A 9,663-nucleotide genomic window follows, 5' to 3' on the forward strand; every position below is an offset into this window, starting at 1 on the left:
TATTTTCTTATATCTTTTTTTAAAAAACGCTAACCAAATATAAAGTTTTTTTTTTTTTTTAATTTTTTCATTGACTACACTTTTTTCCATTCTTTTTGGGCAAACTAAACGCGTCCTTATGGAAAACATGTAAGTTCATAGTTAGAATTTTTTGTGGGAGCTTGCATCGAGGTTTCATCCCATAAATTTGCTAAAGATATTATATGTTTCACAACAGGAGAAAGGTTGTGCCGCATTAGCTATCATTTGTTTGGATAACAATCGTCAATAGACACAGAATAGGCTTAGGAATGACATAATGAGTTTGTATATATCAAAAGAATGGTAATCACATAAAAACTATCTGAAAAGAATGGATCTTTTTCCCCTTCAGATAGGAAAGGGAAGTCTCACCACATCATAGAAGAAGAGGTATTCGGATCTCTCCAAGATCTTTCACCTTCTACTTAGACTACCTTGAAGCCCACAGTATTTGAGCTACCTAATCTTTTAAGAGCTTGGTCATCGTACTGTAACGCCTCTCAGAGCGCACTTGGATTTTTCTTTTCGACTCCCACCCTTTCCCTCCTCCTTTTGATTCAACCAAGATTTATTTGGATTAAATAATAATAATAATAATAATAATAATAATAATAATAATAATAATAATAATAATAATAATAATAAAACTTTGCTTGCATGCATAGAGTAAATCTTTGGACTTCACCAAGTACTACTTCAGTTTATGTTTTATGCTTCAAGTTTGTAATTATAGCCAGCAAAAAAAAAAAACAAACATGTCGAGCCTTTGCACACGTCAGGCTCCAACATAGCGTAGATCTATGGACTTCTCCATGCTTCTAGTTCAGTTTATGTTTGGTAGGCTTCAAATTTTATAATTATAGCCTGCTAACAAACAAACATGCTGAGTCTTTGCACACATGTCAGGCTCTACCTGTAGGGACCAGAGAGCAAGAGAAACCATATATATTGCTTGTGTCTCTGTTGAAAGAGGAGCATTAATTAGTAGCTTTTACTGTTCCTGGAGGCAGTGGACCTCATCTTAGTTCAAATAGTTCTACCTCTTTCTGCATTCTATTGGATTCTCTGAGAGGACCTCTTTGTCACAAATTAATCGCAAGACCACTGTTTAGCCTGCATCCAAATCATAGTGCTCATGCATGCATTGGGTGTGAAGCTAGATTTAGTGGCCCCATGAATAGTACCCTAATCTTGCTTGGGACCATTGGAAGCAGCATGTCATAGGTGGTGATTGATTTTGCTCTGTGTCCAGTAGCGTTAAATTGCTATCTTAATTAATAAACCAAAATTGAGCTTTGTATTATAAGGAATTATTCAGGTAGTGTAGTGTAAAAAAATGGGTTTTTCATCATGGGATCAGTGGCCACGAGCCTAAGGGATGCACACCCTTCCTTTTTCTTTACCACATTCGAAAGGAAAAACTGAAACAAAGAGCCCTTATAAAACCAAAGCCACAAGCATCTGCCGTTAATAAACAATTAAGCTTAGAATGAAGCGTATCTCCCTGCTTCCAGAATGCATCCTTAAATGTTAGCAAAAATTTACATCTTAGGGCACCAGACTTAATTCATCATGAGACTGAACAATCTGATGGGTACGTAGCAACTATAATCAGCAAATCCTTCAGAAAGGAAACAAATTAAAATTCATCATTTTGCAATATGCGACGGATTGTTGGATGAAGGAATCTCAAAAATATTTCTCTCTCTCATGCATCACACTTATATATCTATGACCATCTCAAGCTAAAAATTATGAGCTAGGTCAGATTCTTGTATAAGAGGACACGATGCTCATCCATTACTGATTGCAATGTATGGTGATTGGTGACGTTAACATTTCCTCAAATCAGCTCATCAAACTTTGTAACTCAGGTTTCTAGCCCTACAATCTCATAGCAGGTCGACGGTTAAATTCTCTTCTTGGAAAAGAAAAACAAAGGCTGGTTTTTTTTTTTTCACTTTTTGGGTAGAAGGAAAAAAAAAAAAAAGACTTGGTTAAAGTGGACTTGCAGTCAAAAGTCCAAGTGAAACCAGGGTTTTTCGAGCCAACATAATATTTGAATTGATGCAACCCAAACTTTATATGTAATCATCAAGTTAAAACGGCCTTTTATTTGCCAAATATCAAGCTAGAACGTGTCACATAGTGCATCATAATAAATAGGCTATGCTCCCACATTTAAACATCCTCCAAATCTTGTACGTCACACTTTTCTTTCCTTCCATCCATATTGATATCCTCCTTCCAACAAACTCGAGTAAAAACATGGGGTTGTTAGCGTGGCACGTTTCATTAACAATCTTTTTTGGATGGTCAAATTTATCTTAATCATCCGATGATCTTTTTTTTTCATAAAATTATGGATTGAACCAGATTCCCCAAATTAATGATGGATGAGAAAGAATGTCAGAAAAAAATATGGTGTTACGGTAAATTTGATCCGACTAAAAATTTCATCTTCCTCGTCCTCGATAAGAAAAAAAAAAAAAAATCACGTTCCCCTGCGGCTGCTAGCCCCAGCTAGAGAGAGAAAAAGCGAGCAACAACGACGGAGCCCAAAGGGTGGATGGCATCTCTCTCTTCTCGAGGTCTTGGGCGTGCGTTGGGTTTAGATCCGAGCGTCGTGGTCGGGGTGGGAAGAGACGTCGCTCTCGGAGGCCAATTGCACCCATTTGATCTCATGCACGTCTCCCTCCGTGCAGATATTGCTCTTTTTGGGATCCCCCCTCTTGTTGTCCCATTGCTTTTCTTTTGCTTGCAATAATTGGAGGTGCGTGCCGCTCCAAAAACTTTGAGCGCATGTGTTTGTTGCCCATGCCATGCCAGCTTCCTTACGCTGTTCACATGCATGCCTCGGCAGCTCAAAGGTACAAGCTGCTCAGCCCTTGGCCAATCAAATTGGAGAAGAAGTTGGATATGGATCATATATTAATAAAGGATCATCATGAGCATGAATAGTGTTGTAACCACCAGTCCAGTGGTAAACTTTCTTTTGATTGATGTGTTTGTGACCTTTCTTTTTTTTTTTTTTTCTTTTTACTTTGCCCTTTTCTGATAAAATCAACGATTTGCCAGACCTTTACCAGTACATCGGGAGGAGTCAAAAGATACAAGACATAACAAACCCAGCCAAAGTGGAAATTGATGTCTTACGTACTGTCCAAGACAAGGAAAAGAAGTCCCAATTCCCAAATAATATTCCAAAAACTCAAAAAAAAGATCTTGTTCAAACGTAACTCCTACATCCAATCAATAAAATATCAAAAATCATTCAGACCCATTTTGTTTCCTAATTAGCTTTTCCGACCGCGAAAGAGGGAAAATAGTTAGATCTCAGGCACTTTCGCTGCGAAGATTTGCATTAAAGCCCACATATATGGTGGACCCATATACTTCTTCTTATAAGCAGGAACGTACTTTTCATACCGGTCAGGCTCTAAAAAAAAATAATTATAATAAAATGAGCTTAACTAAAAGGAGCTATGCGTTTAAATCATATGCAACGTGCACCTATGTTCTTAATTATTATTAGTTTGAAACGTCAAGCATCTCATTAGTAATATGCGAATGGGTCAAGTTAATTGCTACATGTCATGGCAAACAATATGGGGCAGACCAGGTCATAGGTATTTTTAAAATAAATAAAAAAAAATTTTGAATTAGAATTTAAAAAAATTAAATAAAAGGTGCCCCATCGAGTGAGTAAAATCCTAGGCCACGATACAAAAGATTTAGCTTTGAATCTTGTCTTCACCATAGTTTATGATCCCAATGAAGTTTTGATAAGTTATATCATTCTTCGAAAGAAAAGGACAAAAATCAATTATCAAAAAAAAAAAGAAAAAAACAAAATAAATTATGCCAAATGTGTAAGTTTCAATGTGTAGACCTAATTGGTCCGGTCATCGTCCAGTCCAATTAGATCAGAGCACAGATCGAAGCTCGATTTCATCCTTAATTAGAGGATTAGATTTGCATAAAATGAATGTAACTTTGATTTTCATGCTCTCTTTCATCGGGAGGCATCTACCGAAAAGCACATCATTGCTATGTCATGGACTCATGCACATGCCTAAATCTAAATAAAGTTTAGGATAATTCTTTCCATACAGCAAAAGCATGATATGAAGTTTATGCTGTTTGACAAATAGTTCCATGTGCTTGGTCTCACACAATCAATATGAATATATTGCAGAGGCTTGCTGACATACTTTCACAATGGATACCGTCTCTGGTGCAATTGGATTTGAAGCTAATCAGACTCGATCCAATCCATAACCTGGATTTGATTGTGCAAACATTTGTTAAACTAAACCATGTTTTGGAATGGCACACGCCACACCAGTTTCAGCCCAAAGTTCATTTGGAATGGCAAGTGTGAAACTACTCTATGGGCATAATTTCACCGGGGACCACGTGACTCTGCTAGCATAACAAGTTACGTGGCTTCAAAGTAAAATCTTCATAATAGTGCGTAAAGAAACCAGATCTAGATTTAGAAAGTGACGCGCGCGCGCGCGCGCACACACACACACAGAGAGAGAGAGAGAGAGAGAGAGAAGAATATAAATATTTACATAGTTTAGCCTATGGTGTGTGTTCATAGATGAAAATGATAATAGAAAGTTTCATTAATGGTGGAGAAAATACCAAGAGAAGAAAATCCTAATTACAAAAACTCTTAATCTCACGATCTATCAAAAGCCCCAAAAAAATGGAGGTGCAATACCAAAAGGCCTAGGACAGGTAAAATCTATACATGTAAAAATATTTCGAAAAACTCAAGCTGGGGACTTCACCTCGGAAACTCGGATGAGTCAATTGCAAGTATCAAGTATAGAGCACATGTCAAAGTCCCTATAGTGGGCCTTAGTCTCTAGGTCAAGGGCCCAAATAGAGAGGCTCCTTTAGCTGTCCATCCTCTAAATGCAAGACAAACAATACCACCATACGACTAACATATACGTCATCCCCTCGGTGTTAAAAAAAAAAAAAACCAATATTTTCAATAGGAAATACATCTAGAATATACTTGTATGTACATATAAGCATGCAATACATGTTGCAAACTTCTTCTTCTTCTTCTTTTCTTTTTGTAAGGAGATATAAAGGACACTTATATCAGTTCTCAGAGCATAATCCAATAAGCTAATTTAGTACATTGAAATTGAAAAGCAGTCATATGCTCGGAAGTGAAAATGTTAGCCATTTATTCCAAATAGTTCTGCCTCAGAAGTAAAATTTCAACTCGAGCTTGTGCTGTCAGAGTAAGAATCACACCCTTAACATGCATGGACGTGTCTTGTGCCGACCTCCCAAATGGATCCAGTATTTCTCCGGTCACCGATCGAGCGCCGGCCACCCAATGAGTTCCTAATTATTGCTTATGATATAATTCTAGAGCTATCCTCGCTTTACACGTCACGTGCATGCCATGGTCTACTTTTGTGGGCGACCACTAGGAAGTATGCGCCATACAGTTGTCATGCTCATAATTCTGCTAAAAATGCACCCATATATGATAGTCAAGTCGTATTTATTCCACTTACTCCCAAGATATCCTCATCTGCTAAAATATAAGGATCCGAGTGTGTATTTACTCCCTTATTGACTATGCAGTAAAAAGATCTCAAATATCTATACAAAATTTAAATACTATACTTTACCTTTTTAGATGGGATCTTATATTGCTATAAATGATATTAGGGCAAAGATAATTCATAATCTATGTGGACTTAGGAATATTGCAATTCGCAATACTAGCATAATTAAATCGATCATAGACTGATCGTGATGTTTATAATTAGATTTATGAGATTTGAAACCTTAGCATGATGAGGATGTTTAGACTTAAACAAAAATGATGTGTAAAGATCAGAACAGATATATATTGTTTTATATCGGCTATGTACTAAATAGATATTAGTGCTCTATACAAAATTAAAAAATTTAAATAGTATTTTTTTGCTAACTTTTTTAGATGGGATATTTTGATCAAAATTATAAATTAAAGATAATTAGTATATGTCCACCATGGCACCATTGGGCGGGGGGGCCGGCGAGAGAGAGAGAGAGGGGTGGTGGGTAGTTTGGCAACCGCAGAGGGGGGGGGGGGTAGGAGAGGTGATGTTTCGTTTGCCAAAGCCGCAATAAAGGTGAGGAAAAAAAAGAAAAAAAAAGCTGGAAAGGGTCGTTTTCCAGTCGAGAGAGAGGCATTTTGTTTCGTTTATCTTATCGCCCAAGAAGCAAGGGGCAATATTGTACCCAAAAAGAAAAAAGAAAAGCAAGGGGCAGAGCTGAAGCTCTATCGCTGGTATAGGGATTTATTTTGGGAGAGAGGGCTATAAACGGCTGAGCTCACCATGATCTTTACTCTCTGACGCTTGTCTGTCTGCGCGCCACCCTCTCCTCCAGTGGCATCATCCAACCTCCTCCTATAGGTCCAGTCCGTACTCTCACTCTGTAATATTTCCTTCTCTCCTCCTCTTTCACCCTTCTCCTAGCTCCTCCATTGGCTGCTAAAAAATGAGAGGGTTTTGTTGCTGCTTCTGCACAACAAAATTAAAGGAAGCCGTGGAGCTAACAGTCTCTCTTCTCACTATGCTCGTGCCCTCTTTGCCAGGGCCAAGGACTTTGAAAGTTGGCAAGAGTTAAAGAAAAAGATGAGGAAATAGAGTTGCATCACTTTCTCCTGTTGTTTGCTTATTTACTAGTTTCTTGGTTCAGCATCTTTGAAGCGCCTCTTTGTGGCCGATGCTAATGGGGACTAGAGTGAGCAAGTGCTGTTGGTGATGGATTTCCGGCAGTTGCTTGTCCATACCTTTTGGAAGCCAAAGGCAAGAGTGCACCGCAACCAGATCGTAGCAAACCAAGAAGAGAAAGAGGAGTTTCAAGAAAGAGTTTGAAGGCAGCAGCCGAAGAGAAAAAGTAGACTAGAGAGTACTCTAGATCTCAGGAGGACTCATTACTACCCGATTCAAAATATAAGAAGAGGAGGAGGCCTGCCTTTCCTCAAGCACTTAAGAAAAAGGAGGTGGAGGGAGAGAAGACGAAGAAGAAGAGGAAGAAAGAGGACTGACTGCTTTAAGGCTTCCGACCGCATCAAATTCATCAGCAGCAACAGCAACAGCCAAAGCAAAAGGTTCTTGGGCCACCACGGCTTCTTCGTCTGAACATGCTCACCTCTCAGAGAAGATGGAAGAGAGCCCCCCCCACCACCACCACCACCACAGTCACGACGAGCAGAAGCTCCTCCACCATCACAACCACCACCACCACCAGCAGCGGCCGCCACCCCATAATTCTAGGCTGGGGACTTTGAGGGAAGGCGGTGGTCAGGTCGTGGAGGTCGCGGGGGGCCACATTGTGCGGTCCACCGGGCGCAAGGACCGGCACAGCAAGGTGTGCACTGCCAAGGGCCTGCGGGACCGCCGTGTCCGCCTCTCGGCCCACACCGCCATCCAGTTCTATGACGTCCAGGACCGCCTTGGCTATGACCGCCCTAGCAAAGCCGTGGACTGGCTCATCAAGCATGCCAAGGGTGCCATCGACGAGCTCGCCGAGCTCCCCCGCTGGTACCCTCCCGCCGCCACCTACGCCTCCTCATCCAATCCTTCTCCACCTCCAAATCAACACGATCACCTCCATGACCAGCCTGTGCCCACCGAACCATCCGCTGAACAAGCCGCTTATAGCACTGGTAATTTCCTCCCTCCTCCACTGGATTCCGATTCCATTGCCGACACCATCAAGACCTTCTTTCCTTTGGCCACAACCACTGCATCATCCTCTTACCAGAACCACCACCCACCGGACCTCCTATCTCGTAGTAGCAGCCAAGTCCAAGACCTCCGCCTCTCCCTGCAGTCCTTCCAAGATCCCATGTTTCACCAGAATCAAATACCTACTGCATCCTCCCAGCAGAACTTCCTCCCTGGCTATTTAGCCTTCGATGCCACCTCCGCCAGCTGGCCTGAGCAAAACCAGAGAATTGTTGCATGGAATGTGGCGGAGACCAGTAGCGGCGAAGGTGGTGGAGGTTATGGGTTCAATATGCCACCGCCCCAGACGGTGCCGCTGCACCCGGCGCTCGGTCAAAGCCAGCTTCTTTCTCAGAGGGGAACCCTTCAGTCCAGTATCTTGCCGTCGGTTCGTGCCTGGATGGATCCGATTGCTGCCGCCGCCGGTCATCAGATTCACCCAGCAGGAGTCCATTCATCATCACCGTCAGTCACAACCACAGGATTCGTATTCAGTGGTGATGGTGGTTTCTCTGGGTTCCATATTCCAGCGCGGATACAGGGTGAAGAGGAGCATGGTTGCATCCCCGGAAAGCCACCATCTGACTCCTCTGCTTCTAATCAGTGATATAAAGAGAGGGGTAGATATAGTGGAGAAGAAAATCCACAATCAAGCTTTCAGGGGCTTCTCCCATTCCTTCTCAGGTTAAAGTTCAATCAGATGACAACTTTAGTTGCCACAAATATTTCTATCAATGTTCTCGTACATCTCAGGATTGCTTGGTCAATATGGTAGAGGGACAAGAAGAGAGGGGGCGGGGGGGGGGGGGGGGGGGGGGGGGAAGAGAGAGAGAGAGAGCTTTTCTGCTGATATGTACAAACCAGGATTTTGTTTGCTGGATTGGCCTCAGGTTATCTTATTTTTCTATATCTTGCTCTTATATTGATGAGCTTCTTTGCCGGCCATGGTTAGACCAAGTGATTATTATTATTATTATAATATTGTGGTTGTTGTATAGCAGTCGCTCAAGTTGTTTGCTGTTGTTGTTGATGGTTTGCTGCTATGGCTACGGCGAAGATTCTGGTCCTTGGTCACCTGGAGATGTCTCTGGAAACTGGTTCGATTAGGGTTTCTTAAAGGAAAAAGAAAGAAGAAAGCTCAAGAGGATCAAATAAACTAGTGTATCATTTGACAGCAAGCCTGGGGTTGTTTGCATGCTGATGGGGAGAGCTTATGAGAGGGTTTTGGCTTCTCTATAATTGGCAATAAATGGTCTCTTTCCCAATACCTTCGTCACATAATGTTTTTGTGTTTGTTAAAAAAGAAGTAGCCTTTTTGTGTTGATGCTTCAGCTTCCTCAGACAACCAAAAATGATGAATAAAATATGGACTTCATGATTGCCAATTTCTCCATCCCATTTGAAGATGCTGAGGATACGTCTTTGTCCTTCAATAGTGGAAGATTTCATTGCCAGGCTTGCCAGCAACTTCTGCTTTATTGCTCGCAAGTCACAAGCCGGTATCCTATTTACACAGTGGATGGGAGAAGGAAAAGAAAGTAGGGCTATTCTCTTTTCTTTAGCAAGAGATCCCTTGAGGATGGGACAGTTAGCAGACGATCGATGATTTGGATTTGATACCTTGATGATATTTCTTTCTTTCTTGTGCAGTTGTGCTTCTACGGCCATCCGTTTCTGTACCTTCCTGCTCTTCGGCGTGCTGCTTTAGCTCAAGAAGTCAAAACTCGTGGATCGTGTTTGACTTGCTGTCTACTAATTTTTTTGATTCGAAGGAAATAACTCAATCGAGATAACTTAGTCGAGACGTACATTGAATACATGCATATTATTATGTATGATACCTTTTATAAATAATTAAAAATATTTGATGATCTAAGTA

General features: G+C 41.1%; 1 protein-coding gene across 3 annotated transcripts; it reads left to right on the forward strand.

Moving 5' to 3' along the window:
- Positions 1 to 6,276: 6,276 nt before the first annotated feature.
- On the forward strand, positions 6,277 to 8,592 carry LOC105043724 (transcription factor TCP4). Of its 3 annotated transcripts, none has more exons than XM_029265058.2 (2): positions 6,277 to 6,486; positions 6,751 to 8,592. In XM_029265058.2, exon 2 carries the CDS (start codon positions 7,219 to 7,221, stop codon positions 8,389 to 8,391), a length of 1,173 nt encoding a protein of 390 aa, XP_029120891.1. In that variant the 5' UTR covers positions 6,277 to 6,486; positions 6,751 to 7,218; the 3' UTR covers positions 8,392 to 8,592. The 3 variants fall into 3 exon arrangements, with proteins under 3 accessions (XP_029120891.1, XP_029120885.1, XP_019705962.1); XM_029265052.2 differs by having other exon boundaries at positions 6,277 to 6,464; positions 6,647 to 8,592; XM_019850403.3 differs by having other exon boundaries at positions 6,277 to 6,464.
- Positions 8,593 to 9,663: the final 1,071 nt, after the last annotated feature.

The sequence above is a fragment of the Elaeis guineensis genome, chromosome 2 (assembly GCF_000442705.2).
Source record: "Elaeis guineensis isolate ETL-2024a chromosome 2, EG11, whole genome shotgun sequence".
NCBI classification, from domain to species: domain Eukaryota; kingdom Viridiplantae; phylum Streptophyta; class Magnoliopsida; order Arecales; family Arecaceae; genus Elaeis; species Elaeis guineensis.